This window comes from Spinacia oleracea, chromosome 5, assembly GCF_020520425.1.
Source record: "Spinacia oleracea cultivar Varoflay chromosome 5, BTI_SOV_V1, whole genome shotgun sequence".
NCBI lineage: Eukaryota > Viridiplantae > Streptophyta > Magnoliopsida > Caryophyllales > Amaranthaceae > Spinacia > Spinacia oleracea.
Window position 1 is genome coordinate 14,018,649 of NC_079491.1, and position 23,899 is coordinate 14,042,547.

General features: G+C 36.2%; 2 protein-coding genes across 2 annotated transcripts; one reads left to right on the forward strand and one right to left on the reverse strand.

The window, feature by feature from the left end:
* Window positions 1-53: 53 nt before the first annotated feature.
* LOC110794649 (phosphatase IMPL1, chloroplastic) lies at window positions 54-8,758 on the forward strand. The gene is made up of 10 exons (XM_021999619.2): window positions 54-588; window positions 1,801-1,868; window positions 3,450-3,583; window positions 5,485-5,573; window positions 6,112-6,169; window positions 6,248-6,300; window positions 6,631-6,729; window positions 6,815-6,928; window positions 8,280-8,381; window positions 8,492-8,758. Exons 1-10 carry the CDS (start codon window positions 262-264, stop codon window positions 8,588-8,590), a joined length of 1,143 nt encoding a protein of 380 aa, XP_021855311.1. The 5' UTR covers window positions 54-261; the 3' UTR covers window positions 8,591-8,758.
* Window positions 8,759-9,037: 279 nt separating this feature from the next.
* On the reverse strand, window positions 9,038-22,137 carry LOC110794646 (probable acyl-activating enzyme 17, peroxisomal). The gene is made up of 14 exons (XM_021999617.2): window positions 21,742-22,137; window positions 20,331-20,460; window positions 19,965-20,215; window positions 18,490-18,694; window positions 16,244-16,284; window positions 16,041-16,160; window positions 14,387-14,460; window positions 13,230-13,450; window positions 12,057-12,151; window positions 11,564-11,780; window positions 11,045-11,170; window positions 10,733-10,831; window positions 9,440-9,652; window positions 9,038-9,350 (listed from the first exon to the last, which is right to left on the reverse strand). Exons 1-14 carry the CDS (start codon window positions 21,993-21,995, stop codon window positions 9,240-9,242), a joined length of 2,157 nt encoding a protein of 718 aa, XP_021855309.1. The 5' UTR covers window positions 21,996-22,137; the 3' UTR covers window positions 9,038-9,239.
* Window positions 22,138-23,899: the final 1,762 nt, after the last annotated feature.

Genomic DNA, 23,899 nt, shown 5'->3' on the forward strand with positions numbered 1-23,899 from the left:
GGAAAGCTTTTTTATAAAATTTCCCTTCGCTTCTTTCCCTTAAACCAAACACAGAAAAATAAAATCTATTTCCCTTCCTTTCCTTTCTTTTCCTTTCTTTTCCCTTTCTTTCTTTTCTCTTCCTTTCCTTTATTAATAATGAACCGGCCTAAGATTACAACTTCCAAATGAATGGCCAACATGAAGGTAACGGAAACTGTGTTTCATCATCGATAATCAAAACAGTGCAGATAATCTTGTGTCACTGATCATCCAAAAAAGATGGGGAGATGCTTAATCTCATCTTCTGTAACCCCCTCAAAATTCCGTCAACTACCCACTTCAATTCGAACATTCAATCACCAAACCCATCAACTATCGGCATTCTCTTGTTGTTATCTGGGAAATTCAAAACCCCTAAAACATGGAAATTTCAGCAGGCAAATTTCAACGAAAACAATACATATATCTTCATCAAGATATAATTTTTGCACAAAAGCTGTTTTATCTGGGACCCAATACCCTAAAGTGGGTGCTCAATCAATTGGTCCAATTCCCGGCAATCAACTTCTTGGGGTTGTTGAAAAAGCTGCCAAAACTGGTGCTGAGGTCCTCACTCTTGAACCCTAAACTTTCTGAATTGCTTATGATTTTATGATTGTTTATGTTGCTTAATGAGTTCATTTATGTTTTTAGTAAATTTTGAACATTTTGTGGTTTACCTCCCATTTGCGTTTACAAGGTATCCAATGTGGAATAGATGGATGTCACTGTTTTTTTGGAGTTTCAATGGGAAGTTTGTTTATCCGTTAGTTAGCACCTCCGTCCCTGAATAATATGTCACATTTGATTTGGCCATTCGGATTGAATTTAATGAGTTGAATTTAGTAACCGAAACTATGCTCCGCTAGCTAATAGTTCACATTTGATTTGGGACTGAATTTAAGCATATCTTGTCTAGATGGAACTAGCTCAATTTTTTTCCACACCTCTTCTCTATGAGTCCCGAGAAGTGTTCTTGGGGTCCAGAGTGTTGTACCTTAACTGATCAGCACTATACTTAAAGTTTGTGGTTAAAGTTATTGTAATTCTTAGTTGTTCGAGGCTTATGGAAATTGTGATAGCCGAAACTCATGTGTTCTGCAATGCGACGAGCCTTTGGTGTTGGTGATGGTGTTCTTTGTATACTTCTTATATCACAAATTCACAACAATAACAAAATTCAAATTGGATGTTTTAGAATGTTGTGAAATTAGCAAATGCTGCTTACATAAAATCGCGTACTCTTCAAGCTGAGTATAAATTCCTAATTCAATTGATAGTGGTATTTAAGCTAGAATTTCTTTTCTGACACAAAATATTATAGGTTTAGTTAGGTTCATGAACTCTCATGATCCTGAACCGATCTTACATGTGATCGCAAATCCCAAGTTTGTCTATGAATAGCGAATCGAATTGTAAAAATGCACATGTAGTAAGCTAATGACTGATTCTCTGCCTAAGATTAGGGAAATTACCTTCTTACTTGTCATCAACCCTTGCCTTTCCCTCAAAAGGGAAAAAAAATAAAAAACAACCCTTGCCTTTCCCTTGAGCTAATTTACTCCATACAGGACAGGGTTACATATGGAAACCCAATAAAAACTGAGTATTCCATATCTAGTTTTTTCTTTGGAGCCATGCCGCATCTTTGTTTCTTTACATGCTTGTGTTTACAGCTTTTCTGCATACATAATGTATATAGATTCGTTTTAGCTTTTCTTTGGTGTATCATGCTTACAAGCTGCTAACTTAATCTTGGTTATTTTTTTTCTCTTTCAGGTAGTCATGGAAGCTGTTAACAAGCCTCGGAAAATTTCCTATAAAGGACTTACTGACCTGGTGACTGAGTAATGGGTCCCTAATTATCAATTACTTCTTTATGATGATATGTACTTGCTAACAGAATTCGTCAATTTGTCATCCATTCTTTTTCATGTGTAAATATGTAAAAATAATTCTACTAATGGAAACCTTACAGATTTATCATGTGGTAACTTATCGCCGCTGACACATGCTATGTAGATAGTATAGGCTAAACAGAAATATATTGAAAGTTTTTGGAACCAACAGAAGATTAGCTATTTTCCCTCATATATTTATCTTCCTGTTCTACAGGGGGTAATCGTGCCCCCTTCTAAGTTTTAACACCTACCGTTTAACACTACCCATGAAATAGAGCACTGGGCGGGAGGTTTAGATTTTAGAATCACCTCACAGGGTTCACCCTCGGCTAATTACACAACCATGTCATGTTTCTTGTCCTACCCACCCATGGGCCATGATCAATTATGATGAATTTCTTGAATATGTAGGCATCGGATCTATCTTGACTTGGCCACAAGAGGAAAAAATAAACAATTGATATTGACTAACCATTCCTTTATCTCCTCTGGACCTTTATTAAGGGTGTCTTATTTTTAAACTAAAGGACTTACTAACCTGGTGACTTAGTGTTGGATCTATCAATAACTTCTATATGAATTCGTCATTTCGGCAGCTTTCTTTTCATGTGTTAATATGTAAACACCTTTCTACTAGTGGAGACCTTATAGATTTCTCTTGTGGTAACTTGTTGCCGATAACAGATGTTATATAGACAGGGGAGTACAGATTATACAGGAAAATATAGGCATTGACTGATATTCAAATTTTTGGACACAGAAGATAGGCTATATTTTCTATTTCTATATTTTCTTCTTCTGTTTGTTAGGGGGTAATCTCCTCCTTCTCACCCTTACTTTTAAACAATTAATATCACCCATGAAACAAACACCGGGGATGGGGGGGGGGGGGGGTTGTTGTTCCCCGTCCTTAGCTAACTACACAACCGTGTCATGTTTCTTGTCCCACCCATGATCATCTTTGACCATTAATGAACCTGGGTTGTTGTTCCCCTTCCTCAGCTAATTACACAACCATGCCATGTTTCTTGTCCCACCCATGATCATCTTTGTACATTAATTTCCTGAGTATATGGAATCTAATCTATCTCATTGACCTTCATGTACACCTGTCTTGTTTATAATTTTTTTTTCTTCTTAGTTATGATTAATTCAGTTTCATGAGCTAGGTTCAGTTTAGGAAAATTTAGTATAGTTCATTACATAATTCAGAATACTTAAAAATCAATTTAGTTGAGCAATATTCAATTTTGTTCAGTTCAATTCAGAAAATTTTGATTGGAAAGAGGACACCATTATAGAGATGATCTCCAAAGTTTAAACAGCACCATAAATAACTTTGCTAAACCATTGATCCTTCATCTTGTGCCTTAAGTCTTTAATGTATTACTTCCTGTTCTTGAGAACCTTGACTATATGTTCATAAGTTCATTTAAATTCTGAAACTTCTTGGCACTCTATTTACTTTTACCTCCTTTCGATAATTTGAAGGACTAGAAATTTATTATCATATGATTTTCTGTACAGAACAGACAAAATGAGTGAGGCTGCTATTCTGGAAGTTGTGAAGGCAAACTTCAAGGACCACCTTATTCTTGGTGAAGAGGGAGGAATTATTGGAGATGCTTCTTCTGATTACCTTTGGTGCATTGATCCTCTAGGTCCTTTTTGTCTTTTTTGTTATTACACTTGATGTTCATGTCCTGTGGCTGTCTTTTCTGTTTTCCCCTGCACACTTGGTCTTGGGCTTCTCTCTCAGTTGCATAGATGATTGTGTTATTTTATTGCGACTTGGTTATTCAGACAACTGCTACCGGTCAAAGAAGCAGTTTTTCTTTGCTTCCTACTCCGTGGTGCTAAAAGAATGTCCATAAACTTGTCCCTGTCCCTTTAATTTTCCATGTTTTTTCATCTCTACATTAAGCACTACTGTACAGTGTACACTTCAATGTTGGTCTGCAAGGAGGTTTTTCTTTGTTCTCTATTTGATTATGCAAGTTGTCAAGCACCTTTTCTGCCACTTCCAGGCCTCATACATAACATGTGGTATTTTCCTCTAGTCCAGTGCTCTAATCCCTGTAACTTTCGGATCCCATTTATACTATACTTGGAACGAATGAAAAAAGTAGGGGCAAAAAGTATATTTGCCAACATGGAGGTCAGATGTAGTGTAAAATAATTCGGGAGGATATTAATGTAAAAAAATCCCTCTTGTATAGGGAAAATAGATTTACCAACCTCCTCGTACAGTATATTTTTACTCCATAAAAAGCGGTTATATGTTCCTCCATCAGTCTTGACAATCATCAACCACCTCTCCCATCCACCACTCCCAATACTAATAGTAATTGATTCCTATTACCCTCCTATCCCTTTCATTTAATTTCAAGCAAGGCATTATAGTTTGTTTGGATAGCAAGACAGAAGGGAAAGGATTCTAAAGGAAGGGAGAAGGTGGAGCTTCCCCCTTCCCCTTTCCCTTCCCCTTCCCCTTCCTCCCCTCAACCCTTTTCTTTCCTTCCCTTCCCTCCCTTTGCTTCATTTCCTCTTATCCGAACAAAGTGTTCGTGTTATCACTATGTATAAAGGAGAGACTGAGAGTCATTTAGGTAGTTAATGCATTCTAATTAGGTAGTTAATGGCAATTGTTTAAGTTTTAGGCTAGGGAAATGTGCAGCAAAAAAAATGTAGTTGGGCTATTGGGCTAGGGTGTCATGTTTGCATCGATGATTGTAGATGGCCTAAAATTTGTGTTATTTGAGGCAATTACCCGTTACCGAGTATTTTGGTTGCAGAAGATGTATTGGATGAGGTTCAAATAAGTTGGTTTTTACCACCATTGGATAGCTATTAGTAAACGGGATTTCAGGATGTTGATCAATTCACGGAGTCCAATGTTTGAGCCTTGTTTAGCTTCTCTTTGTTTATCCTTTTAGTTCTTTTTTTTTTGGTTCCTTTTTTTGTTCTTTTTTTTTCGTTTGAGTTGTGTTTAGAACTTTGGATTTCAGGATGCTGGTTTGTGGTATATTAAGTTAGTTGAAAGTTTGAAACTGTATGGAACGTACTATAATGTGGCTGTTCTAACTAGCCCCACCAGTATTGGTTCGATGTACGGCATGTACCATCAGTACCACATTCCAGATAATAGTTCAGGACTTCAGGGTAGAGGGATGGGGATGACTAAATCTGGTGACTGTTTTAGAGAAATTTCGTGCCTATTATTTGTTACGTCATGTCTTAAGACCATTACAGTTCCTTGTCAAAAAAAGAAGAAGAAAGCAATTGCAGTTTCTTTAATCGTTAGTTGGATGAGGTAGCATTATTTGCATTTCTTCTGATTTTTATGGGAATTAAAGTTTTGGTATCAATGGTACATTAGATAATTATTTGGTCCTGAAATGCAATTAATGATCCACTCAAAGCTTGCCTCTTATATGTGTATCTGTCTTGTTTGATTGTATAAAGCTTATTCGACTGTATGTCTGCCTCCAAGTCTTGATTAAACAATGTCCACAGCCGCCCCTATCATTTGTTACTCATATAAATTCAACCTTATCTGCAGACGGAACCACAAATTTTGCTCATGGTTATCCTAGCTTTGCAGTTTCTGTGGGTGTTCTGTTCCGAGGGAAACCAGTAGCTGCTGCTGTGGTAAATTCATCCTTTTTTCACAATAAAAAATCCCATTTTTTGACTAGTTTAAGCTTGATTGTCTTGTGCATATAATTGTGAACAGCTAAAGATTAATCTTTAGAGAAATTGATAGTAGTAGTAGTAGTAGCAGCAGTAGTAGTAGTAAAATTAAAATTATCCTCTTGAGTTTTAGGGGGAAAGGGGTTTCCAATCTGAGCCATAGATGCATATGCTTCATTCCACACTTTTGTTTATCTGAGGTGGGGAGTGTCTGATGACTCTTAAGGCACTCCTTTTGTTGTTTAAAAAAATAAGAATAAGATGAGAAAAATATTCATGATTTCTATTGGACTAGGTTTTTTACTGATGTCCAGTTCTTTGTTGTAATAAAAACAAACTTATTTTTATTTTTATCAAGAGTTCATAAAGAAAAAAATAATTTTTTTTTGATCAACCTATATTGTATGAGGAGTTATTGTTAGGTAGAAGAATTTGATGTTTTATTTGGCATTTTACCCGTGTGATTAATTGTCTAATCATTAGTTTTGCTTTTTAGGTTGAATTTGTTGGTGGAGCTTTTTGTTGGAATACTCGTACATTTACAGCAGTTGCTGGTCAGAAGTTTTACTGAATGGATTTCCTACAGCTCCTTTCTATTTGCATGATTACCACATCTGTAATTTATCTGCTAGGTGGGGGAGCATTTTGCAATGGCCAACGAATTCAAGTTAGTGCAACTGATCTGGTAAGTATTGATGCATTGTTGGATTTCTGTTATGAAAATTGTATTTTGTTAGCGGGAGTGTAAAATTTGCAACGCCATTTCAATACATACTGAAATCAATAAAGCTGAATTAATGGGACTAGGGATTACATGGAAAAACTTGTCAATTTATTGTGCATTTATGTGTTATTTGGCTGAGATAGTTTTAGACACGAGTGTCGGGGCTGTATACCGAACTGAACAGTTCACAACTTTGTTTCCTCTTCTTGGATAGGACCATATCTTTTGTATCTGAAATTAAGAATTTCATCATTCCCTTTTGAGCTCACCTTGGTGCTTGCAACTGTTTAGGTGGAGCGATCTCTTCTTGTGACGGGCTTTGGCTATGAGCATGATGATGCATGGATTACGAATATCAATTTATTCAAGGAATTTACAGACATTAGTCGGGTATGATAACTTTTTTGTTTTTGTGATGATAAACTTGTATTCTTTGAAATGAACTATGACTGAGAGGTTTCACTTTAATGGTTAGGGTGTGAGGAGGCTTGGTGCTGCAGCAGTGGACATGTGCCATGTAGCTATAGGAGTTGCTGATTCATATTGGGAGTACCGTTTAAAGCCATGGGATATGGCTGCTGGTGTTTTGGTAAGATAGCTCTACTTTTTTATCCTCTTTTTATTTCTCTCAAAAGCTACTGTATACCGTAAAAAATAAACATTTTTCCTTTTGATCCTTGTATAAAGCTGCAAGTCTTGGCGGGGCAGTAAAAATCAAATCTTTTTTATTGTTATTATTATTTTTACTTTGGTATGAACTATGATGCCTGAATTTCTAGTAGATCCATATTTTTTGAATCGCTGATGATGCTTAAATCTTAAAGTGCCTGGTAGTCCCAAGATAGGCGTAAAGAAACTCATGCATCCATAAGTTCCAAGAAATGTAAGAGACTTAGGATGCGGGTTATGCAAGAAGCATTCCCAGTAGGAAAATTTTAGTGAATCAATATTCATATGTTTTCAGATTGGTCACACATATTTTATCATGACCTTGTTCAGTGGAAATAGCTTAAGAAAGGTCTTTGCACAAAAACCATGGTTCTGGCGCAGTTGTTGTGCTTGCCTATAATATGACCATTTTATTCTATGCTGTTCTGCTTGAATTGCAAATAGGTCAGTGGCTCAGAATTTCAGTTCTAGTTCCGTGTGATTGTGATGGAGAGCATAGAGAAATGTAATGAATCAAGAACTGGTTTGCCTTATGCTGCTCATATGACTTTGAAGAATTATGTAATTGCTTCATCACTCTTGTTGTCCTGTTAGATGATAGAAGACATGGGGTTTGATATGTCTACTATTATGTCAAATCCAAGTTGCAAAGGTCATTATAATGGGCTTTCTTTGCAGATCCCGAGATTAGAGTTTTCAAAATCCCTCCTGTCCAAAACAGGTTTCTCAGAACTCTGGGAAGACTCTTAAACAGTTCTATTCTTCTTTGCTGATAATGAGCTTACCAGGAGCTAACTTCAATATAAATTGTCGTTAACGCTTGCGCTATTGAGTAACCAGCTTATATCTGAACGTTTTTCGAATTTAAATTAGGATTATGACGATGTAAACGGATGGCCTTTGTTCAGGAGTAGGAGTGAAGGGTCTTCAGTAGAAAATGGTAAATAGTAAACATTTTAAAAGGCGACCTAGTTACGATTTCAAGAAAATTATGTCTGTTCTAATTTCAAACCTTGCATGTGTGTGTATGCCATTTGTGCGTATGTGTATAATTTAAATTAAATCATAGAGATTACTGAGTTAATTTGCAACAAAGAAATGGCACTATTGGATTATCTTACTTGCCTCTGGTTACGTATCCTTTGAATCGCCTCAATTTTGATCCATCTTAAATCTGATCTACTGGTTTAGAAAGTCAGTATACTGATACATGAGGTTGTGGTCTTCAAGAATCTGGAATTATATATCATCCTAGACTTTTCTGTCTACAGATTGTTGAAGAAGCTGGTGGGGCTGTAACGTGCATGGATGGGGGGAAATTTTGTGTATTTGATAGATCTGTTATCGTTTCCAATGGCTTGCTACATTCAAAGGTTGGTTATCTATTGTAGTACAACAAAGTTGTGCCCTGAATGATTTGATCTTTTCCTGAGGCACGTTATCGTCATACATATTGATTACTTGCATGTTTTTGTAAATGCAGCTTTTGGAGAGGATTGGTCCAGCAACCGAGACACTAAAAGAGAAAGGCATAGACTTCTCCTGGTGGTATAAGCCTGAAAACTACAACACAGATCTTTGAAGTTCGGCGTACTTGTAATATGGTTTCCTTCTCATTTTGAATAGCTTACACATTTTGATGTTCCTTTTGTGCTGTAATTGTTCTTCTGTTTCAACACATTTGAGCTAATTGGACATATACTATAATACTAATGCATGTTATTAAGTTGAGTTTTCTGTTTTCCCGGTATTTTCTGTGTAAAATTGAGCTAAGCTTAAATTCATGTTCTCAGCTGTTCTGTTTTCCCGGTATTATGATATTTTGCCTACAATTCGGGCAGCTATCAACTTCTGCAGGGTTCTCAACTTATTACATCAGAAGGTACAGTAAAATATATTGACAGGAAAAAAGTTGGTGATTATTGGATCTACAAACACCAATTTTAGTTTAACCCGTTTGATATCGTTTTTTGTTTCCAGTTCTCTGTTTTTTACAAAACTGAAAACCAAAATATAAAAACCACAAAAGTAGTTTCCAAATTGCTCTCTGCTTCATTCAGTGCAAAGAACTAACCTAATACAGTACTAGCTGATGTAGACTCCTTGTTATTTTGAAATGGTAACATTTTACAGTACAAACTATACTTGTATGATTTTGTGTATGAATTCAAATTAATTTTCAGGTCATAAGTCATAAGTCATAAGTCATAAGTCACAAGTTGATTCACAAATCACAACTTGGAAGGTGTGGCAGACTGTGTGAACTCCTGCCGGAGTACCCTCCGCATAACCTTGTTAGTAGCTGTCCTAGGAAGAGAGGGTAGAGAAACCACCTGAGAGGCCTGTAAATTGTCGAAAATAAGTCATGTAAAATAGAAATGTGGCCAGATGAGTGAAAAAAAACACTGAAGAGGACAGGAAGATAGTTCACCCTAAACAAAGGATTCAGCTGTTTCTGGAGTGCGGAATTGAAAGAGATCTTCAAATGGCTTAAATCGGACATGGATTTACTTGAATCTTTGAAAACAACCGCAATTACAAGCTGTTCAGGTCCTCCTTCCGAAGGTGGGACACCAATCGCAGCTGTCTCAAGGATGCTGCTATCAACCCCATTACAAATACGCTCGATTTCTATGGAACTTACCTGATGATTTTAGGAATTAATTAAAAGAAAATCCCGCGTGTTCAAAACAACTTAAAAGCAACCATGCAGATTGGAACTCTCTTCTCAAGGCCATGATATAATTGATAATTCATTAGTTCTGCATCTGATGTTCTATCCACAGATTTCTGTGAATGCTGACCAAAATTGTGGCACGTAATTAGTAGGTGCTTGCACCATCTTTGTAACATGCATCAATGTTCAATCCACAGATTTTCTGTGACAAGTATGATGACATACGAATATTGTTCCCACTCACAGTCCCACTTCCCAGCAAAATGAAAATGGCACATACATAACAATATCCTCTTGAACCTGCTAACAATATCTTCCAACTACGGCTTTGTTATCCTCACCTTATTTTCACTTGTTTAAGGTCTAACAAGTTCATATAATATAATTTCAGGGCTTATAAGTTCAGAATCTTCAAATAACATAAGTTCACGACTAATAGGGCTAATAAGTTCAGAAAAGATCAGTCAGGGTATAAGATCATGCGTAGTACTCCGTCCCTTAATACTCGATCTGTTTTGACCGGATACGTTTGCCAATGCATAATTTTGACCATCAATTTCTTTAACTACATATTATAAAAACTTATAAAAATATTAGTATTTGAAAATATATATTAAGATGAAGCCAACAATATATTATATACTAACATTTGTTTTCATATACTAGGAATAAAATAGGGTCAAAGTGAATTATGTGAATAGTGCAAAAAGTCAAAACAGGTCGAGTATTAAGGGACGGAGGGAATATAATATAAATTCATGAGAAATAAGTTCAGAGAGCTCTATTTCTCCTCACCTTATTATCACTTATTTCAGGGCTAATAAGTTCAGGGCCAAGATAAGTTTAGGTCTAATACGTTCAGATAAGATAAGTTCAGCACTAATAAGTTCAAGGTTAATAGGTTCAGTTACGATAAGTTAATTGAAACTCAGGTGACCAAAACACTACCTAAGAATGCATTTTCACAAGATTCATCCAATTTACCAGTAAGACAAATTCGGGAATAAAGGGAATTTCAGAAATTTTAGAGGGACAAAGTATCCAGACCTTGATACCACCTAGATTCATGGTATCATCAGCACGGCCATGAGCTCGGTAATACCCAGTAGAAGTACGCTCAAATACATCTCCGTGCCTCCGCAAAGCCTGAGTGGAAAAAACAAATTACAATTTCAATAATATGTAACGGAAGATTATCCACTCTGTAAATTTTGCGAGTCCAAATCTTGACCGAGGAAATATGGACGTTTTCCTTTCATATCGACAGTTTCGATTTTGATTTTACTTTGAATAAGAATGAAATCTGTGGGTGTAATAGAGTGACAGCAGAGTATGAAGTTATCAAAAAAATTATATGACCTTTCCTTTGCATGTTGGCATTCCTTCAAAGTAGACTTTGTAATGGTCACCATTAAGGAGTGTATGTGAAGCTCCAAACATCAAAGGACCAAGAGCCAACTCTCCAAAGCCTGGCATGTTTTGTGGCTGCAGATAAAAAAGAAAGAAAGCAAGAGCTCTTCATAATAAAATCAACTGCTTAGACAAAAATTTCCTATGCTTTTTCATGAACTCAGTAAAACAGCAAATTGAGTAAATAGCAATATTTCATTTGGATCTTTATGAAGTCAGGGAGAAAGTAAAATAGCAGTATGGGAAACTGACTAAAGAAAACTAATATGGAGTATACTATGTCAGAACAGATAAGATATATAAATATAACCCAATTCATCTACTGTTTGCATTTCAAAATATTGTTCATCTACTGTTTGCATTTCTAATACACAGAATAATGAGCATTCATAACTATTGTAAAGCGTGAACTGCATTTCAAAGAAAAAAGAAAAATTGCAGTAGAGATGCAAAGTCAACTGTGCTTACAATGGGAATTCCATTATTGTCAAGTAAAAAGAGGCTGCATCCCATAGCTGGTGTACTAAAAGCAGCTAATACTTGAGGCTGCAATAACGATCCAGTTATAAACCCACCCCCAATTTCTGTACCGCCACAATACTCAATCACAGGCTTGTAACATGCTCTTCCCATAAGCCACAAATATTCATCTACACTTGACGCTTCCCCCGTAGAGCCAAAGCAGCTAGAAGGAACAAAAATGTCAAAAAGTTTAAAAAGTACCTTCAACCTTCAGATAATCTACTCGTCTGCTAACCCAACATTCATTCCCCCCTCTAAAAAATAAAAAATAAAGACCTTGAGATGATTACACATTATATTACTTTTGATAAAACACGGCCTAAGCATCCAGTGGCAGAAACATAAACATATGGAACTGTGGCACACAAGGATGTGTAAGAGCACAGAAATCAAACTGCAAAGTTCAATGACATTTCACATCATACGTTTGGTCACTTACCGGATGGCTGACCAATCATACCCAGCAGTGCAATTTGTACTTCTCCAAGCCCGCACAATGCTCGGAACTACTCCAAGCATTGTTACATTAGCATCCTGTGGGAAAACATGGAAAGTAAAAACTATATTTTATGTCTACTAGCAAGAACACACTTCAATGAAAATATTAAAGCTTCAAGATTTTGGAAGCGAAAATTTAACAAAATAACAGTCCTTGGGTTATGGAAACTCCTCTGCAGTGACTTCCTCTCATTCCTTAAGCTTTCCCCCTTTAAAACTTTCCCCACTGGATACAAATGCCTCGACTTTGGGGCAATCATAGATCTCAGCAAATCAGAGCCAAGCAAACTTCATAAGCTTTTACAAACATTAGGTACTATGTAATAGCAGAAATTGCTGGCACTTAAATGCTGTAGTATAAAAGAGCTTAGCCAAGAAAGAAATTCACTGAGCACTGAGTTTTCTTTAAGCATACGTAAAAATTCTTGCACCTTTTTGATGAGTGATAATATGTCCCAGCGCTAAGTACGTGACGTGAGTAAGCAAAATTGTAATGTAATTTTTTTAAAATAATAATAAATAATAAAAAAGAAAGTGGATCGAAAAAAAATAGTTAGAAAACGTGTTGGAATGGAGAGAGAAAAAAATTAATGTGATATAGAGACTAAAACTTAAATTAAAGAAAATGGGAAGATTATTTAGGACACCCTAAGATTGATACAACGAAGATAACTATGGAAAAGGAGTATATAAAAATATCAACAGGTATGGATCTTGAATCAGAGAATCAATGAATCATGACATCATCCTGAAACCATCCACACCTCACTACAAACTTATATCACCAGTAATTCAGTAAACATGGACCAACGAAACATAAACGGAGCTCACATAAACGAATTCTACGCAATATGATAGCCTTCCAAATTTGCAGTAGTGACAGAAACAAACACATATATAAAAAGAAAGAACAGGATTGTCAAATATTTTAGTTTTGGATCCGCAAATCATTATTGCCAGTGGTTAAGTACTACCTGTCTCCCTATCATTTAGTTTTAGCCAGTATAGAAAAAGAGATGAAGAAATGATACAAAAGAGAAACCAATATCCTACTATCCTAGGCATATAGAACAAGCATATTTAAATACTAACCTTACTAACACAAAACTCTCACCTGCACAAACTTTGAAAATCCGGAACTGAGAGGAGATCCGTTATACAAAGCAATGGAAGCATTATTAAGCAGTGACGCATAAACTAGCCAAGGACCCATCATCCAACCAAGATTAGTAGGCCATGCAACAACGTCACCTTTACGAATATCCATATGACACCATGCATCCGCAGCAGCCTTGAGAGGAGTTGCGTGGGTCCATGGGATAGCCTTTGGTTCCCCTGCACAAGAAAAGAACCTAGTGAACTCCATCTTGTGTCTTGGAAAACTTTAAGCAAAAAATACTTCAGCAGTTACAATACATGGTTAGATGTCGTTGAATTATTTGAGTTTGCTCCATAATCATAATTTCACACATCCTCTCTCCCCTTGGGTTCTTTCTAAAAAGGTTCTTTGGTACTACCTGGCATGCAAAGTGAAAAGGCTGGATGGGTGGAGGGCTTTCACATTGATAATGATTAACGAAAATCTACTCATCGAAGACCATTGGGAAAAGTGAAGGGGGCAAAACTATGTCATTCTGTTTTTAAACTAGTGCCCACTCTTGCCCTTCTTATTATTTAACCATGTCAAACATGCTTTTTGAGGATAATGAAGAAGCATTACAGTAAGGAAGTTAACAGAAAACAATATTTGAGAGACATCACAAGCAAGTAAGTCCAGCACTGTCGAAAGCTTCACAAGGAAAGGTTTTCTTTCTTTTCAGCTTTCACCAATACCACTTCATAATTAAGTGAAACTAGCAGACCAATATATTCTATCCTCCATTACATTGAAGTCTTAATTGAGCTTAGAAAGCCTTGACAAAAGTTGGCTTTATATAGTTCAGGTTTCTTTCTTTTCATAACAGGAGATACATCCTCGCCTTCGAAGTAAAGAATATTAAAATTCAATCAGATTCCACACAAGCCTTTGAGGCTAAGAACTACAATTCTGAGGACTTGTTGCTAACAAATGTGTCCTTGTATCTCAGTGTACGTTCTTGTAGGAAAACTTCAAGAGTTTACAGTAAGTACACGAGTTCAGGATGATTAGTCGAACATCCAGACAGAAATCTACAATCTTGTGACATCAAACTCAAACAGAAGCATAAACGCAGATTGCAGAAACAAGTCTGCGTACCAATAGAAACAGAAGTCATATCTTATTGTGAGTACCTGTCGTTCCAGATGAGAAAAGAATGTTTGTGAATGCTTGGACTGGTTGGTCCACAGCTTTATATTCCTCAACCCTGCAAATTCGATGTCTCAGTTCTATGCAGCTCAGATATATGGCAATTAAAAATGAAGCCTTTGATTTTGAAATTACTATCAGTATGATAACATCAATATACAGAAACCTGTAAATTTATGATAGGCTTATCCCATTTTCAGTTTACAAAAAGAGCAGCTAATAAAGTGAGTATAGCTGGAGCGAGTACAAGAAAATACAGGCGTAAGATTTGCATCATCTCCATCATGCAATTCTATTCTATCAAGAGAAAGTTTGATGTCAATTGATGCATGACAGCAAGAGCTAATGATACAGGTCCAGACATCTGAGTCTGACTACGAAAAAAGCTACTATTCGAAGTTAGAGAGAGTTACAAGAAAATAACCCTAGTAGTAAGACTTACAAAGAAAGCTATACTAAAAGGAAATATAAGCCAACTATCAAGAATAGAAAAATTCAAAATCTATTATTCGATGCAAAAGACAAAATATGCAATGGTCAAGTAAGAGAGATATACAAGCATATGGACATATGAGGATTCCCAACAAGTAATAACTTGTCCGCCAAATGACTAATATGAATTATATCAAGCTTGAAAAGCTTGGGGTTTATGGTTACTCATCTCCGCTAACAAATACTAGCTCTGTACCTTAGTGTTGGTTAAACTTAGTGTAGACAAGAAGAATAGGAGAGAGTGTAAAAAGTGGAGTGTGTGTAAGAAAAAGTAGGAAGAGAGTGTAGCTGAGTAGTAAGTGGGGTTTTGTAAGGAAAAAAATAAGAAAGATAACGTGACAAGTGGGGTTTGTGTCTGAAAATGTTTGCCAAAATAGGAATAAAGCAAAAGTTTAACCAACAAAAAGGAACGGACAAAACAGAAAGCGTAACCATCAAAAAGGAATTGAGGTTGTACTTTTTTATCATATTTTCTTCACGACACGGACCAAACCTTTTAAATAATAATAGGTGATTAAAACCAAAGAAGAAAAGAACATGCTTGATTGAGCTATGCATCTACATCATAAATACAACATTCCATGTATCGACTATGACATTACAATGTGAAAAAGGATCAAATTTCATTATAAATTAAACCTGGTCAACAACCCGGGGGTTTGAGGGAAGTGTGTCTCAGATAAGGGGTCCAAGGAGGGGGAGTACAATATATACAAGTAGCTTAGGTTTACTTTTAGATTTATTTATCCTATTCAGTTGTTTCTGGAAGTAGTACATAATCCCCCTTTCCACGAACACCTAAGTCATTCTGTAAGTGATCAGAAAACCTGCTAAATAATAAAATTCTTTCCTCTACCCTGTGGTAGTTAACACATTGTTAGTGAACCACGTAAACACCTTAAGTCAACTTCTTTGTCAATGACAATATCATTCTCAAGACTACCATAACAGATTAATCCATGGATGTCTAAGACATAACTCGGTAACATAGAAATAAACATAGACCCAGAATCTAGGATTACGACAATGATGAGCTTAAGCTCCCACCCCCAAACTCCAACTTGCAGTCGCTACGGTAGAAAAGAGGGAAGGAAAGAAGTTTGGAGAGAACACATTATTAAAATGAGGAAAGCCTTAGGAACATACTTCTTTGCACCTTCTCGGAAATCATGCCAGGACATGTCACCACTGCGTAAGTTCATGCTAAAACGGGATCCTCTTGTAGGAATAATTATTGCCATCGGAGATTTTGCTTCAATAACTCTCCTGCAGAAGTAAATGTACACGATGACAAAAGAAATAAAAAGGAGCAAGAGAAACGAGTTTCCAAAATCTATTGGAAACCACACCTGTACAGGGGTATACTTTTACCACCACGGACAATAATATCCTGAAAAATTGTTGAGAAGAAAACTTAGTGGTAGCCATAATCCAGATTAAAGGTCAAGTATATCTAGTTTTTAGGATGAGATCTGAAATTGAGTTAAGAAATAAATAACAGGTCACATCAAATCTATGTACTGAAGTCAGTTAGTAAACTGAAAGAAGGAACAAGAACGTCTATCAAGATGGGTACATATTAAGTACCAAACAAACAGGGATAGATGCATGCTTAGCTAAACAGTTTGGTGCACTACACTGTAATATTACATAAAGTAGAGTGCGGCTAAATTGCATCCATGAGTAATCATTAACACTAATAACAATGAAAATATCAAGACGCTCGTTCAGATAAAATTTTATTACGTTACTCCTTACATATTTTCCTTTCTCAATAATCAATTTGAAGCTCATCCCTAAGAGCTTCAGCTGGTTCATTTTTGGCAGTAATTGTACAGAGTCGGACTGGTTTAGTAATTAATAAAAGGCTCTAACTTAGGGGAAGGGGGGGGGGGGAGTGGAAAGATTATGGTGGTTCTTCAGTTAACGTTTGAGAGAAATATAGCCAGATCGTCTCATTTGGGTTTTCAGGGGGGAAAAAAAGGTGCTATTGAGATAATGGACCCCTTTGCTATCTCATACGAAGTACTAATTTGAAAATTGGCTAAGAGGAAAAGTTACCTTCATAGTGGATTTTTTATGTGTTTTAATCTGATTAATTAATTGAAATTTAAAACATTTTCCCAAGGGTTTAATTGAATAACAATCAAACTTCTGCAACCAGTTCTCACCCTTTTAAATATACCAGTGCTTCTAACTTCTCCTCAGCATTTATGGATCATTGGACCTTAACACCTTTAGAATGGCACCCTCTACAGAGCACATTACATTCAGTACCATACTTAGTAAGCCTTCTCCTGATCTTAGAGGCGTTCAAGGCGTTTAGAACTCTCAAATACGCCATCCTTACCCCCGATCCCCTCCTCCAAGTTACTTGAGCAGAAGACTCTACACCTCTCACAAGTCACACCTAATGTGACAGACAGACAATAAAAGGAAGAGCCGTAGAGGTGTCCTCAATGATCGATGAGATACTGGCCTCCAAAGGTTTCTCCTAAGCCCATAAAAGAACTTGCAAAACAACTGAAGGACCTTAAGAGAGTTAAAGCTAATGAAGTGCTGGAAAGTGAAAACCATCACCACCACCCCCACGCAAACTCAAAATGAGAGACGGAGATCCTACTCACACCCACCCTTGATAGAGAACCTTAACAACTTACCCCCCCCCCCCCCCCCCCCAAACCAGCAGACACACACACGCAAAGATGCTTCAAACAAGACCAACCTGCTTCAATCTCTAGCCCTAAACCATTTCCTAGGATTCCCATTAACTAAGACAAAGAAAATCGATAACATATCATCACTAATCCACATCCACTTGCCCACTTGGTCCCAGAACATTTACACTCCATCACGTAACCCAGAAAGATCCTAGTAGACATGGAAATTTTGACCTGGACCTGATAACCCAACCCAAACTCTACTCGAAGTCACTAGACCCAATTTTGAACCAAGTGGAACTTGACCAACCAGCAATCAATGTGTCTGAAAGTACTTTTTTTCAACCCAACTCGGTCCTAAAACGAACCTGAACTTGATCCGAACAACCCAATTGACATCTTTACCTTCTAATCTCTCCATTGCAAGCTTTCTTAGAAACATGATTAACAAATTATGATCTTCTACCTATTCCTCCCAGTATCATCAACAATTTTTACATGGTATGGGTGCCCGGATGCAAAGAAATTCACTGACAATCTCTTCACTTTGTCTTATTTCTTCCACGAATATCCCTTTTCTTTTCTGCTTTTCCTTGTTCACCTTGTTTTTCTTTCAGATTTGGTATAAAAGTAATAGCTTTCTGGTGCTCATTTTAGAAGTATGATTCCAAAAAATTCATAATGTTTTTTGAATTTTCATTAGCGAAAGCGACTTTTGGATGAACTAATAGTATCTTCTACATCAATTTAACCTTAGGACCTGATATACATGCATAAACTTCAACAAACCAATATACATAAGTTTAATATTCTATATTTTTTTTAAAAAGAGTCTACTACTCTACAACCACCTATGGGGGGAAATGAGAAGCATCATCCATACTAGGTTGGAATTGGAAATTCTCACGGGCTACATAACAAGGGGACAGAAATACCTGTGTAAATATGGCTTTTGCATTTGCTATTCTTAGCCTTGTTGCTATTTCACTTGGTGCAAAACTATCAGCAATGGAGACAACTACGTTGCCTGTTAGAACAATAGCAAGATAGATAATCACAGAATCAACATTCATTGGCATATCTATAGCTATTGCTGATCCTTGTGGAAGACCCAGTGCATCAAGTGCATGTGCAACGAACCTGCGGAATTCAGGAATAAACAACATTCAGATAATGAAGTAATGAGAAAAGGATTAGATTATTACAAGAAAATGTTAATGTCCTTGTCTATATGGATGAGGTTCATAAAGTTAATGTCCTTGTCTATATGGCTGAGGTTCATAAAGTTAATGTCCTTGTCTATATGGCTGAGGTTCATAAAGTTAATGTCCTTGTCTATAGGCTGAGGTTCATAAAAGAGGAAGAAAAACCCAGCAGTAAATTTGAGAACCCATTTCTGAAAGTTTTCAGTAATTGAGAAGGCCAATCAGCTGAGAACGACATAATGTCCATCTGTATTCACAATCGTCCCATTACCCATTTAAAGGCACGAGCATAAGTAGATCAATAAACTACTTCATTACATGATTGTTTACTGTATATGTTCATGGATCTCTAGGTTAGAAGACTATCTAATATAAGTTTTCATGGATGTCTATTTCCTCCAGAAAGAAGTGAAGTTATCAAAAGTGTTAAGGAACCATAGCTTCAACATGCATTTGCAAGAGGGCTTTTAGAGGTCATGAGTGTACTGATACTGTAGAAGTCATCACATTCACAATCGCACGTGCATCATGGAATATACCAGACTACCTTCTCTAGATATCAGAATAAGGTACAAATATAGTAAAAATCATGGTCAATGTTGTGATGGCAGTAATGACTCGCAGAAGACAGTAGCAGAGATGGTATCAAACTGATCTCACACCAACACTTCCCCCTCCAAATCTCCAATACAAGAGTACCACAAGTAAAATTTGATGATTAGTTTATTACAAAATTTAACTTCGGGATAAGCAGCAATGCATAATTTAATAGTTAGATAAAGAATAAAGTAGTTTTATTATCATTCTGATGGCAACGATAAACCAACAGGAGATCAGTATTACACAAAAACCTTTTTTACAAACTTTAAACGATTAACATCAGTATAATGTCAAATGAACATCTATTGGCATAACTAATATTTCCAATACGGAGTATAATATTTTCTTTGTAGTGCATTTTTTATTGTACTAGTTTTTTCTCTTTCTTTCTATCAAAAAAAAAAGTTTTTTCTCTTTCTTGCATGGCAGCAAAGACAGGTCCATGAATAAAACAGATATTTCTAATATATTCTTTCTTACAGTACCCCAAGCCTCTTGGATATTCTTTTCCAAATCTTCATAAACTATCAAATGAAATTAAACAAAATTATTTTCAAGTTTGTGAGAATAGCAAGTTTAATAACACATAAAACAAGGCGACATACCACACCTCTCTGCGCAACTCCTGAAGTGTCATTTTCTGTACAGGCCCATTGTCCTCTCCTTCATCACGCCACGCAACAGCAATATCATCTAAATTCCTCTTAGCATTCACCCTCAAACAAATTTCTGCTGGATTTAGAGAACATCCTGGAAGCCATTGGCCACCTGGGTAAGATGAGTTCTCATACAAAATACAGTGAGGAGGTTTGGTAAACGATATACCCATCTCTTCCAATATACAACTCCAGTAAACCTGAGAAATAAATGGTTGTGATACAATTACAAAAAAGATGTTGGCACTGATTGACATAAAAATTTGGAACTCTTTATAATCCACTAGAACAATAATGATAGAAAATATGGCATACCTCAGGGTTTAAGACAGAGAACTCCTGAAAGTCAGAGAAGCTAGACATAGGATCCTCATATTTCGGACCTAAAAATTCTTTTCCTCTTCTTTCCAGAAGCTGGCCAATATTAGTTAGCCTTACACTTTCCCTGTAAAGATGCAAAAGGGCTTGAGTAGTTGAATGTTCAACCTCTTCAAGAAAAATGGGTCTTGCATATGTAAAAAAGAGCTACTAGGTGGTCTAGGTCTGTCAAAATATCTATAAAATCAACATAACAAATACTGCTAGAGTTGAAACCTGAAACAAAATTCGCAAATGTTTATTGCCTCACATAAGTAATGACTACTCTTTGCAGCGGCATGCTGAAGGTCTATATTTTCAGATTTCAACATCAGATTAATAATTTAACATCAACTACATAAGCACATACTAGTTACTACTTGTTACAGTCGGCTTCTAATAATATGCCTAAAGTCCTAAACCATTCCGAGTAAAGTACAATTGTGAACTGATCAAGCAGGCATCACATAACTATTCAACCCCTGCATATTGAAAAGATAGTTTTGCCAGCTTACTTTCCATTAATTGAAAATAAGCACTACAAGGATATCACTCTACATTGGCGAGTCATTTGATAGGGGACAATGGTAATAAGTACAGATATAATATTGTAAGTGAAGTCTCACATCAATTTCAATGCCAATGTCAATGGTAATGCAACTCCGTACCTACAGATGTTCTTCTTCATGAATATCCATTACCACTTGCCAGGTGGTACCGAATGGTAATGAAAATTATTGAAGAAAAGATATACTTGGGGATGGACAAGCATTCCATGGACATTGACATGAAACCTTCTTACAAAATTTTGTTTAAACCATTTGGAAATCTTCCAATTTGCTTAATTGCTCATTACTTAGCTCTAGGTACACCCAAGACTACCTTTTATTCATTGGAAGCTCCTTAAATATGCTTAATTGCTCATTTGGAACTCTTCCTATTTGCTTAATTGCTCATTTGGAACTCTTTCAATTTTGCTCATTTGAAACTCTTCCAATTTGCTTAATTGCTCATTACTTAAGCTCTAGGCACACCCAAGACTACTTTTTGCTCATGGGAAACTCCTCCAATTTGCTTGATTGCTCATTTGGGACTCTTCCTATTTGCTTTATTGCTCATTTGGAACTCTTACCCAAGACTATTTTTTGCTCATTTGGAACTTTTCCAATTTGCTTTAATTTCTCATTTTGAGCTCTCCAAATGAGAAAAAAATAGCCTTAGGCGAACCTGCTAGCCGTAAGTAGAAATTGCACGAAAATTTTCAACAAAATAATCTAAATATTCAGTAAACAAAATTAGCAAAACCCAGTAAAAAAATTCGAATTAATAAAATGGGGAGAGAGGGAGAAAGAAGGGTTAGGTGGCTCACATATGGGGCAACCAAGCAGGAGGGTCAGAACCGTAATTTTTGTAGCAGCCATAATACATGATCTGATGAAATGAGAAGGGAAATTGAGGATTAAGAAGTTGATTTGTGATTTTCTGCCATGTTTGTGGGGATGAAGCTCCATAATCTCGGATGATTTGGGTGAGTTTTTGGTGAATTTGTGCTGCAATTTCAGAAGGTATGCCATGAGATTCAATATCAGAGATTGTGATAGAATCAAGGGTTTTGTATGACATCTTCTCTTTGATTATGAATAAAGATTACCAAGTGTATTAGAGTGGGAAGGTGATGATATTTGAAATGATGATCAAGATGAGTACGCAGTTGTTTTATTACTTGATGACGATTGACGAGGGAGTGACTGTGACGAGGATAAACAGGAAAATCGAAAATCAATAAGTGTAATTTGCAATTAAATCGGTAAGACAAAATAAAAAGGACGGATATAAAAGGGAAATATAATAAAATTTGGGATTAAATGAATAAAACCTGAGCTTATAAATGAATAAAAGTTGAGTTTAAATAAATATGTTGAAATTTTATTTATTTACAATTATGATATGTGATTTGTAAGAGGGATGGTAGCTCATTTGGTTAGAGCTTTTATCCCGATTCTACCTGATCCTGGGATCAATTCTTATATTCATATTCTAAATATAAAACGTGCGTTAATAAACGTGAAAAATAGAAACAAGAACATCATTAGTATGGAACGGAAATGACTAACCTAGTTGACCTCCACAACTCTTTAGAATATCATTTATAAATACAATTAGTTTTGGTAAAACTAGTCATTAAATATTTTTATAAAGTTTTAACAAGTTCATGATTAATTGTCAATGTTTTCGGAAGTTTAAATACAAGGTAGCAAGTAAATGGGGTATACACCTTCAACTAATTCCATGATCTACTTAAAGTTTGGGAAAATTCCCACTAGTACACGTGTATTATTACGATGAACTTTTCCATTAGATAAGTAAATTGCGGTTAACTATTGGTTAAAAATAATAAAATATTAAAGAAAAAAAACATAACACTTTGATTTGAACGCAAAACTCTAAAAAGATTGTCTTCGTGTTTTCTTCCTTTCTTCTTCCTCTGTCATCTAAAAATATAAACAAAACTATACACAATCTACGCATTACTCGGAAATTCTTAACATTAACCGCAAAATTGTTGGGAATATATTCAACTTGACCTCAATTATTGGGCAATTTTGCCGCCACTTTGGTCGAGTATAAGTGAAGCGATCAATAACAGGTAGGATGAGGTACCTACGTAATGTTCTCAGGACGTTCAAGACCGGTTTCAGATAAGGTACTCAAGCAGCTCCAAGGAAGCACGCCACATATGCCTCTTAATTATGGAGTCACTGAAATTTTGTTGGGCTGACATTTTTATCTTCAGAGTGTTGTAGTTTTCCGTTAGAGTGTGGGATAGTCAATTTTTGATAATTTGTTGGAGAACTGCATAATTTGTATTAGGAATGAAACGTTCACAGTTCTGGGAAGTTCGGTTGTTTAGCTAAATGGCATGATACCACAAACTAAAGTATTAGCCTCATGTCTTTTGTTCAAGATATATTTTTGGATTGAGTCCCGTTTACGTATTGATGTCCAAGGATAGTTTTGTGTGATAGTTTTGACCTTTTTATTTTTAACCTAGCTAACCACAGTTAAATATTTAATGGAATAACCGAATAAGTCATGGTACTAAGGAAGTCAATACCTTAAGTGTACAATTGCCAATATAATTAAAAATAAGTGTATCATTGACAGAAGCCAATAGTACAAGTATATTAATGGGAATTTCCCTAAAGCTTGTGATAAATACAGTTTAATTATGATAACAGGTTGGAAACCACCCAAATTTTTGTGTACTCCCTTTGATCAGATTACAAAAATGCTTGATTGACAGACTGGTACACCAACATAGAGTTGACTCAAGTGGTAAGCAGCTTGATGCCGTTTAAGGGAGGTCTCGGATTCGAGCCTCGCCGTATGCAGAAATTCTTGTTGGGAGACTCACCCACCATAAGCAAGGTGTGCGACCCGGGTCAGATCCAGATGTAATCGGAGCTAAGCTCCGGTGAACTGGGTGTGCTATGCGTAAAAAAAAAAAGACAGACTGGTACATCAAG